General features: G+C 34.4%; 1 protein-coding gene across 1 annotated transcript in view; it reads right to left on the bottom strand.

Annotated features, from left to right (window-relative positions):
* Positions 1 to 14,705, bottom strand: part of LMBRD1 (LMBR1 domain containing 1) — a 168,002-nt gene that overhangs the window by 46,649 nt on the left and 106,648 nt on the right. Inside the window, exons 8-9 of the mRNA XM_031964672.1 lie at positions 3,763 to 3,888; positions 3,158 to 3,310 (exon numbers count right to left, since the gene is read on the bottom strand). Coding sequence (XP_031820532.1) covers positions 3,158 to 3,310; positions 3,763 to 3,888 — 279 coding nt within the window. The remainder of the gene's footprint in view (positions 1 to 3,157; positions 3,311 to 3,762; positions 3,889 to 14,705) is intronic.

The raw sequence follows: 14,705 nt of genomic DNA, 5'->3' as shown, positions 1-14,705 counted from the left end.
TTTTCTCCTATATGACAATATTTAAATGAAACTCTGAATGTCCTAGTGTCTAAATTACAACTATAAGGTGGAAAAAAAGAAGAATTATATCATTTTGGTTTTCTAGTCACTCTTGGAGACATAGGCATATGTTCCTCTTACTTTTAGTCTGAATTCAGAGTGATGTGATATTTACTAGTGATGTGACCTTGAACACCAGTAGTCACAAATGATTCAATTCCATCAGAATGATTAGATTTCCTGACTCTTTGCTTTCAGATCAGTTCCTAAATAGATATTCTGCTTTGTCCAATTCTCTGTACCCTTTCTTCTGCCTTCTTTCTGATACTCTCTCCTAAAGCTAACATTTTTAGGTAAGCATATAATGATGCAAAGTTACAGCAAACTACAAGATCCTTTAGCTACAAGTTACCTTGATTACTAATTTTTCCTCTACTCATATATCAAAAGTATTTTTCCTAACACACACATCTGAGCATTCTCCCTCACATGGCTCCCTCACATGGCACACTGGCTCTGTCCAGATTGGGGAATATCTATGTAATGCTAAAATAACTGTTTTTGGCAATGAATACCAGTAGTAGCTACAAAATTTTTTAAAATATATTTTTATTTTCCAAGTAACTGTAAACCAATTTTTTACACTGGCTTTAAAATTTTGAGTTTCAGATTCTACCCTTACCTCCTCACACACCCCCATCTCCCGAAGTGAGAAAGCCCAAGGGAAGCTGTGCAAAACATCTCCATAAATCTCATGTTGCAAAAGAAAACAGATCTCCCTCCTCTCCACACCAAAACAAAACAAAACAAAACAAAAAAACCCTCAAGAAAAAAAAAAGTAAAAAGAATAATTTTAGTCTGGATTCAGATATAATCAGTTCTTTCTCAGATATGTAATGCATTTTTCATCACAAGTCCTTCAGAGAAGTCTAGGATCATTATATTGCTGAAAATAGCAAAGTCATTCATAGTTGATCATCCCACAACTTTGCTATTATTATGTACACAGTACATTTCACTTTGCTTGAGTTTATGAAAGATTTTCCAGGTTTTTCATCTTTCTTATCATTTGTTCTATAACAATAACATTTCTTCACAATTCCCTACATTTTATTTATTATCCCATAATTTATTTAACCATTCCTCAATTGAAGGATATCCCCTCAATTTTCCAATTCTTTGTCCCTAGAAAAGAGCAGCTATAAATATTTTTGTAAATATAAGGTTCTTTTTTTAAAAAAAATATTTTTTGGAGTTCACACCGATAATGGTATTGTTAGGCCAAAGGATATGTATTTTATTATATTTGACTCAGTTCCCTATATATTTGAAAAATGAGGCCTTCATCAGAGAAATGTTTCATAATTACTATTTCTACCTATATTTCCCCCTTTATTCTACTCTCTCTCACCTTTCACCTTGTCCCTCCTTCAAGTTGCTTTTGACCATCCCCTCCCCCATGTGCCCTCTCTTCTATCACTCTCCCAAGTTTTTGTATCCCCTTCCCTTTCTACTTTGCTGCAAGGTAGAACAGATTTTTGTATTCTATCTTCCATGCTGAGTATGTGTGCTATTTTCTCTGAGTCAATTCTGATGAAAGTAAGAATGAAAATTTTTTTTCATTCTCCTCTCCCTCCTCTTCCCCTCTTTTATGGCAGACAAAATTTACACCCTTTCCCTTTCTCCCAATACCTTCCCTCCTTCATCCTTTAGTTTTTAGAAGATATTATCCTTTCATATTCAACTCATACCTTGTCCTGTCTTTTAAACTCCTAATACCCATAAATAGGCAGAAGTTCTTGTGAGTTAAAAATATCATTTTTCAAAGTCTGATTCTTTTTGTACACCAAAATAACGTTTTGGTCATGTACACTTATTGTGTATCTAATTTATATTTTAATGTATTTAACATCTACTGGTCATCCTGCCATCTAGGGGAGGGGGTGGGGGGTAAGAGGTGAAAAATTGGAACAAGAGGTTTGGCAATTGTTAATGCTGTAAAGTTACCCATGCATATAACCTGTAAATAAAAGGCTATTAAATAAATTAAAAAAAAAAAAAGTGACTTGCTTAGGGTCACACAGCTAGAAACTGTTACATGTATGAAGTCACATTTGAACTCAGGTCCTTCTGACTTCAGGGCTAGTGCTCTATCCACTGCGCCACCTAGCTGTCCCAATTCTGATTTTTCTTGGAGGTTTTGAATGTAAGAGTTTTGACCTTGTTATTATCTTTTGAGTGTGCATTTTGATTTTCTTTGTTACCAATGTAACTTTCTATATCAGAAACTTTTTCAGTTTTCTTCACTGCTTGGCTTTTAACTCCTTGTTAAAATAGGGCTGTCTGTTTCCAGGGTAGAGAGTACAATGTCCCAAGGTTCAGGGGTTTTATGTAGTTGTTTTCAGAGATCCTTCTAGGGATCTGTCCTGTAACTGTTATATAGATCTGAGTATGGGTAAAGCACTGCCACAGTGTTAGCAAAAGGGCCCCTGCAATCTTCCTCAGACCAATTGTCCCTAACCCTAACTCCCCCTCCCCCCCCCACCTTCATTCCCACTTTCCCCCCTCACACTTGTGAGCTGAGATCTTTAGGAGCTACTGCTGCTGCTGTTGCTATAGGTGCTGCTCATACCACTGCTCTGTCACTGTTATTGATTTAGTGGTTCCCAAAGCCAGATCCTGGGCTGATGGTTCCCATATACTCTAGTATGCCAAAATTTCTGCTGACTTGTCCTCGACCTCTGTTGACTGAAGAGTCTGGAGATCATTGCCACTTCCTGTTTTCCTGGGGCCCCAACTAAGATTGTACTCCAATGCAACAGACTCCTCTTGCAGACCTTCCAAGCTAACTTTGGCTGAAAAATTGTTCCACTCCATCTTTTTGTGGGTTCTGATAATCTAAAATTTCTTTAGAGTCATTATTTAAAGGAATTTGGATGGATATAGAAGAGAATGCTAGGAAGTTTTACTGTACTCCATCATCTTAGCTCTATCCAGCTAGCTACAAAATTTTATAAACACATGCTAGATTTAAAAGTGCTACTCTGGGATATTCCTTTTCTCTTATAAGATTAATTTTTGAGTTTCTAAATAAAACTTAGGCACTGTAGAAGACATAAGAAAAGTGACTAAATTATTCGATTTAAACCACATTTACCTTTAAAGGTCGTAAGGCACCACAAAATTTTGTCCAGCAGCTCTTTTCAATGAATTCTAAGTGCCTCTCTCTCCTTTTAAGTGTCCGCAACCTTTCTTCAAAATGTTTTAAGGCCCGTCTATCCTTTGCTGGTAGAGGTCGACCATCTTTGCTCTTTAAATAAAATAATAATAAATGAAATGCAGAATTCAATCATTCATCTATATGTTAACAACTGTATCATTTCTAAAAGCTGAGGTGTTATGAGTCACAAACTATATATGTATGTTTGAGTCACTTTCAAATAAAACAACACAGGAATATCTTTATCATGTAAAAATCAGGAAATGGAATTAGAAGCAGTTGTAGAAATAGAAGATCTTATCACCATTTTTATGTTCAAGGAGAATAAAGAGGCCCAGAGTGGCACATTAGATTTAGCCAAGTTCATTAACTAGTTAAAAGTACACTATGGATCAGAATTTGGGTCTCCTGACTCCCAGTTCAGTAATTTTCTATTATACAACTAACTACTAAAAGAGACAATTCTGTCAAAATCTGAATCACAATAAAATAAGTAGTATTAGAAGAAAGATGATTCAAATTTTAATAAAACATTGCCTAACCTTTGATTTAATCCTTTGAATATGCTGTTCCACTTCTTCAATATCTTCAGTGTTCTCTAAGCGTTCATATGCAGCACTTCTAGTACCTTTTATTAGATTTAGGGGTAAGGCTGACATACCATATGCCTAAAATAAAAAGATAAAAGAGAATTGAAAGCATGTGTAAGATACTGATTTCAAACTAAATTCCATATTATTTCACAAGTCTAAAAGTGTATTTTGTGCTTTTGATTTTTATTAATACAGAAAACAAATTTTCTTAAGCGAATTGAAAAGTTGCAAATTCAGAATAAATTTCTGAGCCTTTAAGTGGAAAATACTTGAAGCTAACTAGCAGTAAGATCAGTATGAACTAGTAAAAATTACAAATTATTTAATATGTCATAAACAATTTTATTATTTTAAAGCTAAAACAAGCACACAGAAAATGTTTTCATGATTTACTTATGATAAAATTAGCATCTTAGGCAATGTTTTAATTGTTTAAAACTTTCCCCAAAAGCCCAATACAGCTAATAAATATCCTCAAAGAAGAGTAAACTAAGAATAAAAGCCTAAGTAATTTGCCAATTGTAACACAAGTATCTTAGATAGTACTGAAACTTATTACCTAATTCCACATCCTACAATATTATATTGTCTTTGAGACATAGCAAGAAGAAGCTTCAGGGACTACTGTTATTAAGACCACACACATGACTAAGATCTTTATAGAATACACATTCTTTGAGTCAATTAAGTCACCAGGCATTTATTAAGCATTAATATGTGCCAAGCTCAGTGCTAAACTTGGAATATAATAAAGGACAAACAGACAGCTCCTGCCCTCAAAAAGCTTACATTTTAATAAAGTAGAAAATATGTAAACAACTAGATAAATATTTACAAAGATTTCCAGATATGGGCAACAGCAAATATAAATCAGGAAAACAGGAGATGGAATGTCATATATGAGGAACTGCTAGTAAGCCAGTGCTGTGAGATAATTACAGTGTTTTGAGGAGAGTAAAGTGGAAGAAAGCTGAAAAAAGAAGGCAAGGGCTAGTTTATTTAGATAATGAAGTGCCAAAGAAGAAGTTTTTATTTAATTCTAGAGGTAACAGAGTACTGTTGGAATCATTCAACCAAGAGAATGTTATCCCATGACCACGTGCATGCTTTAGGAAAACTACCCTGACACATGTATGGGTGGAAGAAGAATCTGAGTGCAGAAAGCCTTAAGGCAGTGAAAGAGAAATGAGGTTTTCAATAGGATTGTGGCTATGAGTACAGAGAAGGGAATATATATATATATATATATATATATATGATGTTCTGAATGTAGAAACTATAAGATTTATTGACAAAGGACTGGATATAGACAGTGAGTGGAGGAATTGGAACCTGGATGAATGGAAAAACAGTGGTATTCCTGACAACAGAAGAGAGAGATGTTGGAAGAGGGTAATAAATAACAAATAATGTTTTGAGGCATGTTGAATTCAAAACACTTATCAGACCTTTAGTTTGAGATACTTAAAAGGTAGCTGATGATGAGGAACTACAATTCAGCAAAAAGGCTAAGATATGTATGTATGTATGTTGATGTGTAAAGGGGATATATTGTTTGTATGTCTGCACACAATACAGATTTATATATACATGCATATGCATCTCCCTTCCTCCTTTCCTCTCTCTTGTCTTGTTCCTTCCCTCCCTTCCTTCCTTTTCTCCCTTTTGCTCCCTCTCTCTGCCAGTCCTTCAATAACCTTATGGAGATATATAAATATAAAAACATCTCTCTCCTCTCTCCTCTCTCCTCTCTCCCTCCCTCCCTTCCTCCCTCCCTCCCTCTCTCTCTCTCTCTCTCTCTCTCTCTCTCTATATATATATATATATATATATATATATATATATATATATATACACACACACACACACACACACACACCCCTATGGATGCACACACATGTATAAACCAAGTACATAGAGATTCCTATGGACGTTGATGAGAACATCAAAGGAGACAGTACAGAGAGAAGATGGTCCAGAATGAAGTCTTGGTAGATTAAATAAGTAAGGCCAGTGACATCAATCTAGATTCTACTATGCAGGTCAATTGACCATTTTGGTCACACAGACTAGAGGTTCAACTAATCATAAATGTGGATAAGTATATCTTTTACTCACTCGTTTGACATAAACCAATTTTACAGTACATAACAAGTTTCAAATTGGCATATGACATACATAAAAGATGACATGATACACAAATTTGAGGAAAAAGGAAGAAATTGTCTTTCAGATAAATGGGGTAATTGAATATAATCAAACATGGTCCAGAGAGGATCACTGAAGATAATTTTGATTATATAAGATTTAAAAGTTTTTGTACAAACAAAACTAACTGAAAGAGAAAATAGATTTTGTTCATTAAAGTGTGTGTGGGGGGGGATGTATGAATAAAATACCTGTTCACTCAAGTGAATATTTTGCTGTAGAGGGTATTTTGTTTAATCATTTAAAAAAATTATTGCTATTTAATTCTTTTAAAAATTCATAACTTTATAAAACTAACAACTTAAATATATTGGTTTCCTTCTTATTTAATATCTAATGTTTTAGAAAATGTTATTAAGAATTGGTTGGCTTAAATATAAAAATTATGATTCATTTACAGCAATCAATTTTAATTATAATTTCCATCAGTCTTTATTTTTTAGTTTGCTATCAGCATCAAGCTAAAGAGTTCAAATAAAAGTTTTTAATTCTAAAATATTTATGAGCAAAGCTTCAAAATACAGCTAACTACAATTCATATGAGAAATTAAGCAAGAGTTAAAAGAGAGAGAGAGAGAGAAAGAGAGAGAGAGAAAGAAATGAGAGCACCTAAGTAAAATTTTAGAAAAGAAATGAGAACCATGGAAGAAAATTAGAAAGGTAATCAGCAAATTGGCAAAAGGGGTTCAAAACCTTATAGAAACAACAAATTTAAGAAATATGAAAACAAAGTCAAAAGAAAAAAAAAAGCAAATATAAGGTAATGTACAGCAAAAACAACTAACCTGGGAAACTCATTGAGAAGAAGTTATTGTAGATCACTTAACTATCTGATTTTAAAAAGAGATAAGATATTATATTTTAAGAAATTCGAACGTTACAGCAAAAATTCAGAGCTTCCAGATCAAATCAAAAAATTCTACAAGTAGTCAGAAGGAAAGAATTCTGGTAGCAAGGTACCAGGCAGTATTACAAGTGATTTATCAGGCCCCCCCTATAAAATATATTCCACAAGGCAAGGATTATGAGCTTATAGCCAAAGATAACATATTTAGGAAAACTGAATATAATCCTATGAGAAAAAAAATGGATTGTGAATGAAACACTGGGCTAATAAACGTTCTTGGGGAAAAGATCCATATAGCAATTCTGAAGAACAAACACAGAAATCAAGAGAAACAGAAGCAAACTGAAGCAAACAATCATAAAGGACACTAAAACACTAAACACAATAAATAGTTTCTAAGTATCTATCTATCTATCTATCTATCTATGTGGATAGCCCTTCTAAACCCCATTATCATTATCATTTTCCTATTATCATTAGGAGTCAGAGAGATTGTCTAATTAGACAGAGCCATGGAAGTGATTCTACTGTGTCTTGATATTAAGAATGAAAAGAGAGGGGAAAAGGCATACACTGAGAATGGGGGAAAGAGAGAGGCAAGGATGGTATTAAAGAAATAAAGAAGTAACAGGAGAAATTATCATCCCTAAACAGAGTGTATAAACGGTAGATTATAAAATCAAGGCTGACACATATTTCACTCTCAAACCAAAGGAGAGAAGAATACACATGTATACAGAGTTGGATATAGAAAAGGGAGTGAAAGAGAAGAAAAGAAATAGGAGAACAACAGAAAAGGTAGATTAAATTGGGAGGTAAGAAATGGTTAATCAGGTTATGGCATATAAATGTGATAAAAATATCATGGAATTATTATTGTACAGTAAGAAATAATGAAAAGGATGCTCTCAAAGAAACCTGAGAAGTTTTATACAAGTTAGTACTAAGTGAAGAGAACAGAGCTAGGAGACAGTTTATACAAAGACAATAATAATATAAAAAAAAAAAAAACTTAACCATTTAGAAACTCTAATCAACATAATGACTAATCACAATTCTAGAGGACTCATGATAAAACATGCTGTCCATCCTCCTGATGGAGAGGTAAAGGAGTCAGTGTACAGACTGATTGAGTAAGGAAGGGAGTGGGAGAGAAAGGGCAAAAATTTGCTAGAAAAAAAATCATTAAAAAAAAGGAAAGGTGAAGCCAAGATGATGGAAATGGCACATGTTTCTCTCTGACCATCTCTACAATCCTCAGACTAATTAGCAAATCCAGCCTCTGAATTAGTTCTGGACGGGCAGAACCTACAAATATTGGGAGTGCAACAAATTATCAACAGAAGATAATTTTGAAGATCACCACAAAAGGTCTGTTTCAATTGGAAATGGGAGGGAGGCAGCCAAGCACAAGCAGCTGAGCACAAACACCAGCATAGACAGCACAAAGTTCTGGGGCAGTGCAATCTCCCCATGGCAAAGAATCTACATGGAGGAAACAGACCAGAAAAAGTCTGTTTCAATCGGCAACGGGAGGGAGGCAGTGAAGCACAAGCTGCTGAGCACAAATGCACAGAATCCCCAGGCAGTGCAGTCTCCTAATGGTGCAGACAGATTTGATAAAATGGAAAAAGAAAGCAACTCCCAGAAAAACAGAATGTGTGAAACAGAAAAAGAAAATAACTCCTTAAAAAACATAATTTATGAAATGGACAAAAATTCCATAGGACAAAACAACTCATTCAAAAATTCAATTGGACAAATACAAAAAGAAGTAAAAAAAGTAAATGAAGAAAATAATTCACTAAAATTCAAAACTGAACAAATGAAAATGAATGACTCAATAAGACAACAAGAATCAGTCAAGCAAAACCAAAAAAAAAAAAAAAAAATGTAAAAACAGAAAAAAAAAACATAAAATACTTAATTGGGAAAACAACCAACCTAGAAAATAGCTCTAGGAGAAACAATCTAAGGATTACTGGACTTCCTAAAATATATGATGAAAAAAAAAAAAAAGAACCTAGACACCATCTTTCAGGAAATCATTAAAGAGAACTGCCTGGATATCATAGAATCAGAAGGTAAAATGACCATTGAAAGAATTCACCGAACACCTTCTGAAAGAGACCCCAAAATTAAAACCCCAAGGAATATCATAGTTAAATTTCAGATGAGACCAAGAAAAAAAAATTTTACAAGCACCCAGAAAGAAACAATTTAAATACTGAGGAGCCACAATAAGGAATATGCAGGACCTAGCAACTTCCATGTTAAAGGATCAAAGGGCCAGGAATCTGATATTCCCAAAAGCAAAGGAACTTGGAAGGCAGCCAAGAATAAATTATCCTGCTAAACTGAGCACTTTCTTTCAGGGGAGAAGATGGATATTCAATCAAATTGGTGAATTCCATTTACTTTTGATGAAAAGACCAGAGCTAAACAAAAAATTTGACCTCCAAATATAGAATTCAACGGAAGTATAAAAAGATAAAAAGAAAAAAATAACTTTTGAGAACTATATCTGTTATGGATATACATAGAGAGTACATGAATAATCTGCTTTTACTGTTATAAAAAAGAAACTAGAGGTGGAAAGGGAATTGGAACAGAAAAAAAAAAAGGGAAAGTAGAGGTAAAATGAGGGAAATTATGTCTCAGGAAGAGGCAAAGAAAACATAATTAAAGGGAAGGTGATGAATATTGTGTGAATCTTACTCTCATCAGATTTGGCCCAAAGAAAGAATATTAGATATATTTGGTTTCACCGAGAAACATCTCTAATTTTATAGGAAAGTGGGAGGGGAATGGGGAAAAGGGAAGGGATAGGCTAAAAAGAAGGGAAAACAGAAATAGTAGGGGAAAGGAATAAGAAAGGGGGATGGTCTCTAAAGGAGGAGAACTGCTTGAGGCAAGTAGTGCTCATAAATAAAATAATGGGAAGGGAAAGGGGAAAAAGGAAAGAGAAAAGCATAATTTGAAGTTAATAAGATTGCAAGAAATACAGAATTAGTATTTTTAACTGTAAATGTGAATGGGGTGAACTCTCCCATAAAACATAAACGGATAGCAGACTGGATTAAAAGCCAGAATCCTACAATATGCTGTTTACAAGAAACACATTTAAAGCAGAGTGATATATACAGCAGAGTAAAGGTAAAAGACTGGAGCAGACTCTATTATGCTTCAGGTGAAATAAAAAAAAAAAAAAAAAAAAGCAGGGGTAGCTATCATCTCAGATCAAACAAAAGCAAAAATTGACCTGATTAAAAGAGATAAGGAAATTATATCTTGCTTAAGGGTATCACAGATAATGAAGCAATATCAATATTAAACATATAGGCACCAAGTGTTGTAGCATCTAAATTCCTAAAGAAGTTGAGAGAGTTGCAAAAAGAAACAGACAGCAAAACTGTAATAGTGGGCGATCTTAACCTTGCTCTCTCAGAACTATATAAATCAAACCACAAAATAAATAAGAAAGAAGTTGAAGAGGTAAATAGAATACTAGAAAACTAGATATGATAAATCTTTGGAGAAAATTGAATGGAGACACAAAGGAGTACACTTCTTGGCAGTTCATTGAACATATACAAAATTGACCATATATTAGGACATAAAAACCTCAAAATCAAATGCACAAAGGCAGAAATAGTAAATGCATTTTTTTTCAAATCATGATGTAATAAAAATTACATTAAATAAAAAGCCATAGACCAAAAAGAAACTGGAAACTAAAGAATTTCATTCTAAAGAATGAATGGGTGAAACAGAAAATCATAGACACAATCAATAATGTCATCCAAGGGAATGACAATAATGAGACAATATACCAAAATTTGTGGGATGCAGGCAAAGCAATAATAAGGGGAAATTTTATATCTCTAGATGCTTACTTGCATAAAATTGAGAAAGAGAAGATCAGTAAATTGGGCTTGTAACTAAAAATGTTAGAAAAAGAACAAATTAATTCCCCCCCCCACATTCAAATACCAAACTTAAAATTCTAAAAATAAGAGAGATCAGTAAAATTGAAGCTAAAAAAAAAATTACTGAATTAATAAATAAAACTAAGAGTTGGTTTCATGAAAAAAACAACAAAATAGACAAAACTTTAGTTAATTTAATTAGAAAAAGGAAAGAGGAAAATCAAGTTGTTTAGTCTCAAAAATGAAAAGGGAGAACTATCCACCAATGAAAAGGAAACTAAAGCAATTATTAGGAATTACTTTGTCCAACTTTATGCCAATAAATTTGACAACGTAAGTGAAATGGAGAAAAGCCTACAAAAATATAGATTGCCCAGATTAACAGAAGAGGAAATAAATTATTTAAATAGTCACATGTTAGAAAAGCAACAGAACAAGCTATTAATCAACTCCCTAAGAAAAAATCCCCAGGACCAGATGGATTTACACGTGAATTCTACCAAACATTTAAAGAACAATTAACTCCAATGCTATATGAACTATGTGAAAAAATAGGGAATGAAGGACTCCTACCAAATTCCTGTTATGACACAGACATGGTACTGATACAAAAATTATAGACTAATCTCCCTAATGAATACTATTGCAAAAATCTTAAATAAAATATTAGCAAAGAGATTACAGAAAATCATCCCCAGGTTAATACACCAGGACCAAGTAGAGTTTATACCAGGAATGCAAGGATGGTTCAATATTAGGAAAACTATTAACATAATTGACTATATCAATAACCAAATGAACAAAAACCATATGATTAGATGAATAGATGCAGAAAAAGCATTTGATAAAATCCAACACCCATTTCTAATAAAAACACTAGAGACTATAGGAATAAATGGACTTTTTCTTAAAATATTCTATTTAAAACCATCAGTAAGGGCGGAGCCAAGATGGTGGAGAAGGCACGCATGACTTTCTAAGCTCCTCTCATACCCTCATGACCAATTATTAAATTCAGCCTCAAAAATAGCACGGAGATTAGAAGTACAATTTATCAGCCAAAGATAATCTGGAAGATTGCCAGAAAAGGTTTGTCCTGAAGGATAGGAACAGACCAGCACAAACAGGGATAGAGAATTAGAGGCTAACATAGTGAGCAGAACAGGCCAGGGTGGCCTCCGTGGTTAGAAAATTTACAGAGATGATTCTGCCATAGGCTGAATGCTCTGCTCTGCTTACAAAGCAGTAGACCAGCAGAGAAATTAAAACCAAAAGTAGAGGGTACTCTAAAAAACACCAGAACCTAACAAGATCTGGCTATACCCACCCAAAAACGGAAGTGACTCAGCACAGACCACAGCACAGCTATGCAGCTGCATTTTGCAGAACAGGCCAAGGCAGTCACAAATCTGCATAGCCGGGGGTGGGGGAGGAGGGGGGGAAGGGAGTGTGGGGCAATAGAACTTCTGCAGTGCCACTGTGCTTCCAGGGGCAGAGACATTTCCAGTCCGGCCAGCTATTCGCTAGGCAATGCTAATACCAACAGCCCCACAATGGACTTTGGATTAGGGCAGGGACACTTTCATTGCTCAGCCTCTAGCCCCAGGCCAGCCACTAATTCGCACAGTGGGGTTCTTCACTGGGCACTCCTGCAGCTCAGCCCTGTGCTACCTAAGTCTGAGTCCACTTCTGGAGGGGAACTTTTTCCCAGAGCACTCCCACACCTCACCGTTCTTTGCAGCCATTGGCATGACAGCTACTGGCCATACACCTATCCTTGTTCTGCAGAGGAAGCAGATAACCTCCTTGCACTGAAGGCCGACTCTACAGGCTTTAAAAAAAAAAAAATGAGTAAAAAAATCAAAGGGATCGATAGCTTCTATACAGGTTTTCAACAATGAAGAGACTAATATCAGACAGTTTCCAGACAATATCAGACAGTTTCCAGACAAAACCACAAAGGGGGATGTAACCTGGTTCCCATCACACAAATCTCTCTCTTAGAAGAGACTATTAAAATCTTAAAAGAGACCTAGAAGAAAAATGGGGAAAGGAAAGAGAAGCTATGCAAGAGAGTAACAACTTCCTGAAATATGAATTGGAAAAGGTAAAGAATTTCCAGGAAGTGCAGGGAAACAGAATTTGTGAATTAGAAAATGTAAAGAAATCCCAGGAAAGTAGCATTTGTGAACTGGAAAATATAAAGAACTCCCAAGAAAGTAGGATTTGTGAACTAGAAAAAGAAAATAACTCACTAAAAAAAAAAAAAAAAAATAGTGAAATGGAAAAAAAATTCTATAGAGCAAAACAACTCATATAAAAACTCAATTGGACATATACTGAAGAAGTAAAAAAAGCTAATTTAGAAAATAACTCATTAAAAATCAGAACTGAACAAATAAAAATGAATGTTTCATTGTGACACCAAGAATCACTCAAGCAAAACCAAAAAAATGAAAAATTAGAAAAAAAAACGGTAAATATCTACTTGGAAAAACAACAGACCTGGAAAATAGATCTAGGAAAGATAATCTGAAAATTATTCGATTTCCTGAAAATTATGATGAAAAAAAGAACCTAGATACTATTTTACAAGAAATCATCAAAGAGAACTGCCCAGATGTAATAGAATCAGAAGGTAAAATAGGCATTGAATGAATTCATCGAACACCTTCTGAAAAAGAATCTAAAATAAAAACTACAAGGAATATTGTGGCCGAATTTAAGAACTATCAGACTAAGGAAAAAATATTACAAGCAGCCAGGAAAAAAACAATTCAAATATCGAGATGCCACAAAAAGGATCACTCAAGATCCATCTGGCTCCATGTTAAAAGATTGAAGGGCCTGGAATCTGATATTCCAAAAGGCAAAAGAACTTGGAATGCAGCCAAGAATAAACTACCAAACTACCCAGCTAAGCTGAGCATTTTCTTCCATGGAAGAAGATGGACATTTAATGAAACAGAGGAATTACATTTGTTTCTAAGGAAAAAACAAATTTAAACAAAAAATTTGATCTCCAACCATAGTATTCAAGAGAAGCAGAAAAAGGTAAAAGGAACTCCTGAGAACTGTATCTCTGTTGTGGATATACATAAAGAGCACATGTATAATTTGATTTTACAGATATAACATAAAAAAAGAGAAGTAGAAATGTTAAGGGGATAGTATCAGAAAAAGGGAAAAGGGGGATAAAAAGAGGGAACTTACATCCCACAAAGAGGCAAAGCTAATCTATCATATCTGTGGGAACTTAGCGAGGGGGAGAAACATTGTGTGAATCTTACTCTCATCAGAGTTGGCTCAAAGAGAAAATAATTGACATATTTGTTTTATGGAGAATCTCCTCTCACCTTATTAAAAAGTGGGAGAGGAAAAGTGAAAAGGAAAAGAGTAATAAGGGAAGAGGACAAGAAAGGGGAAGGGATTCAAAGGAAGGAGAGAGGGATCCTAAAGAGGGAGAGCTGTGTGACACAAGTGGGGACCATAAGTTTAATACTGGGAAAGGGGGTAAGGAGGGGCAAGAAAAAGTATAATCTGGGGATAATAAGTGGCAGGAAATACAGAATTAGTAATTTTAACCGTAAATGTGAATAGGATGAACTCTCCCATCAAGCAGAGACAGATAGCAGTCTGGATCAAAAGTCAGAACCCTTCAATATGTTTTTAATAGGAAACACATTTAAAGCAGGAAGATACATACAGAGTAAAGGTAAAAGGGTGGAGCAGAATCTAATATGTTTCAGGTGAAGTAAAAAAAGCAGGGGTAGCCATCCTTGTCTCAAATCAAGCAAAAACAAAAGCTAATCTAATTAAAAGAGTCCTTATCTCTCTCTCTCTCTCTCTCTCTCTCTCTCTCTCTCTCTCTCTTCTTATCTTCTCTTTATATATATATATATATATAT

Source organism: Sarcophilus harrisii, chromosome 4, assembly GCF_902635505.1.
Source record: "Sarcophilus harrisii chromosome 4, mSarHar1.11, whole genome shotgun sequence".
Taxonomy (NCBI): Eukaryota; Metazoa; Chordata; class Mammalia; order Dasyuromorphia; family Dasyuridae; genus Sarcophilus; species Sarcophilus harrisii.
The sequence above is the reverse complement of the archived record's forward strand: the minus strand, read 5'-3'. Positions and strand labels throughout refer to the sequence as shown.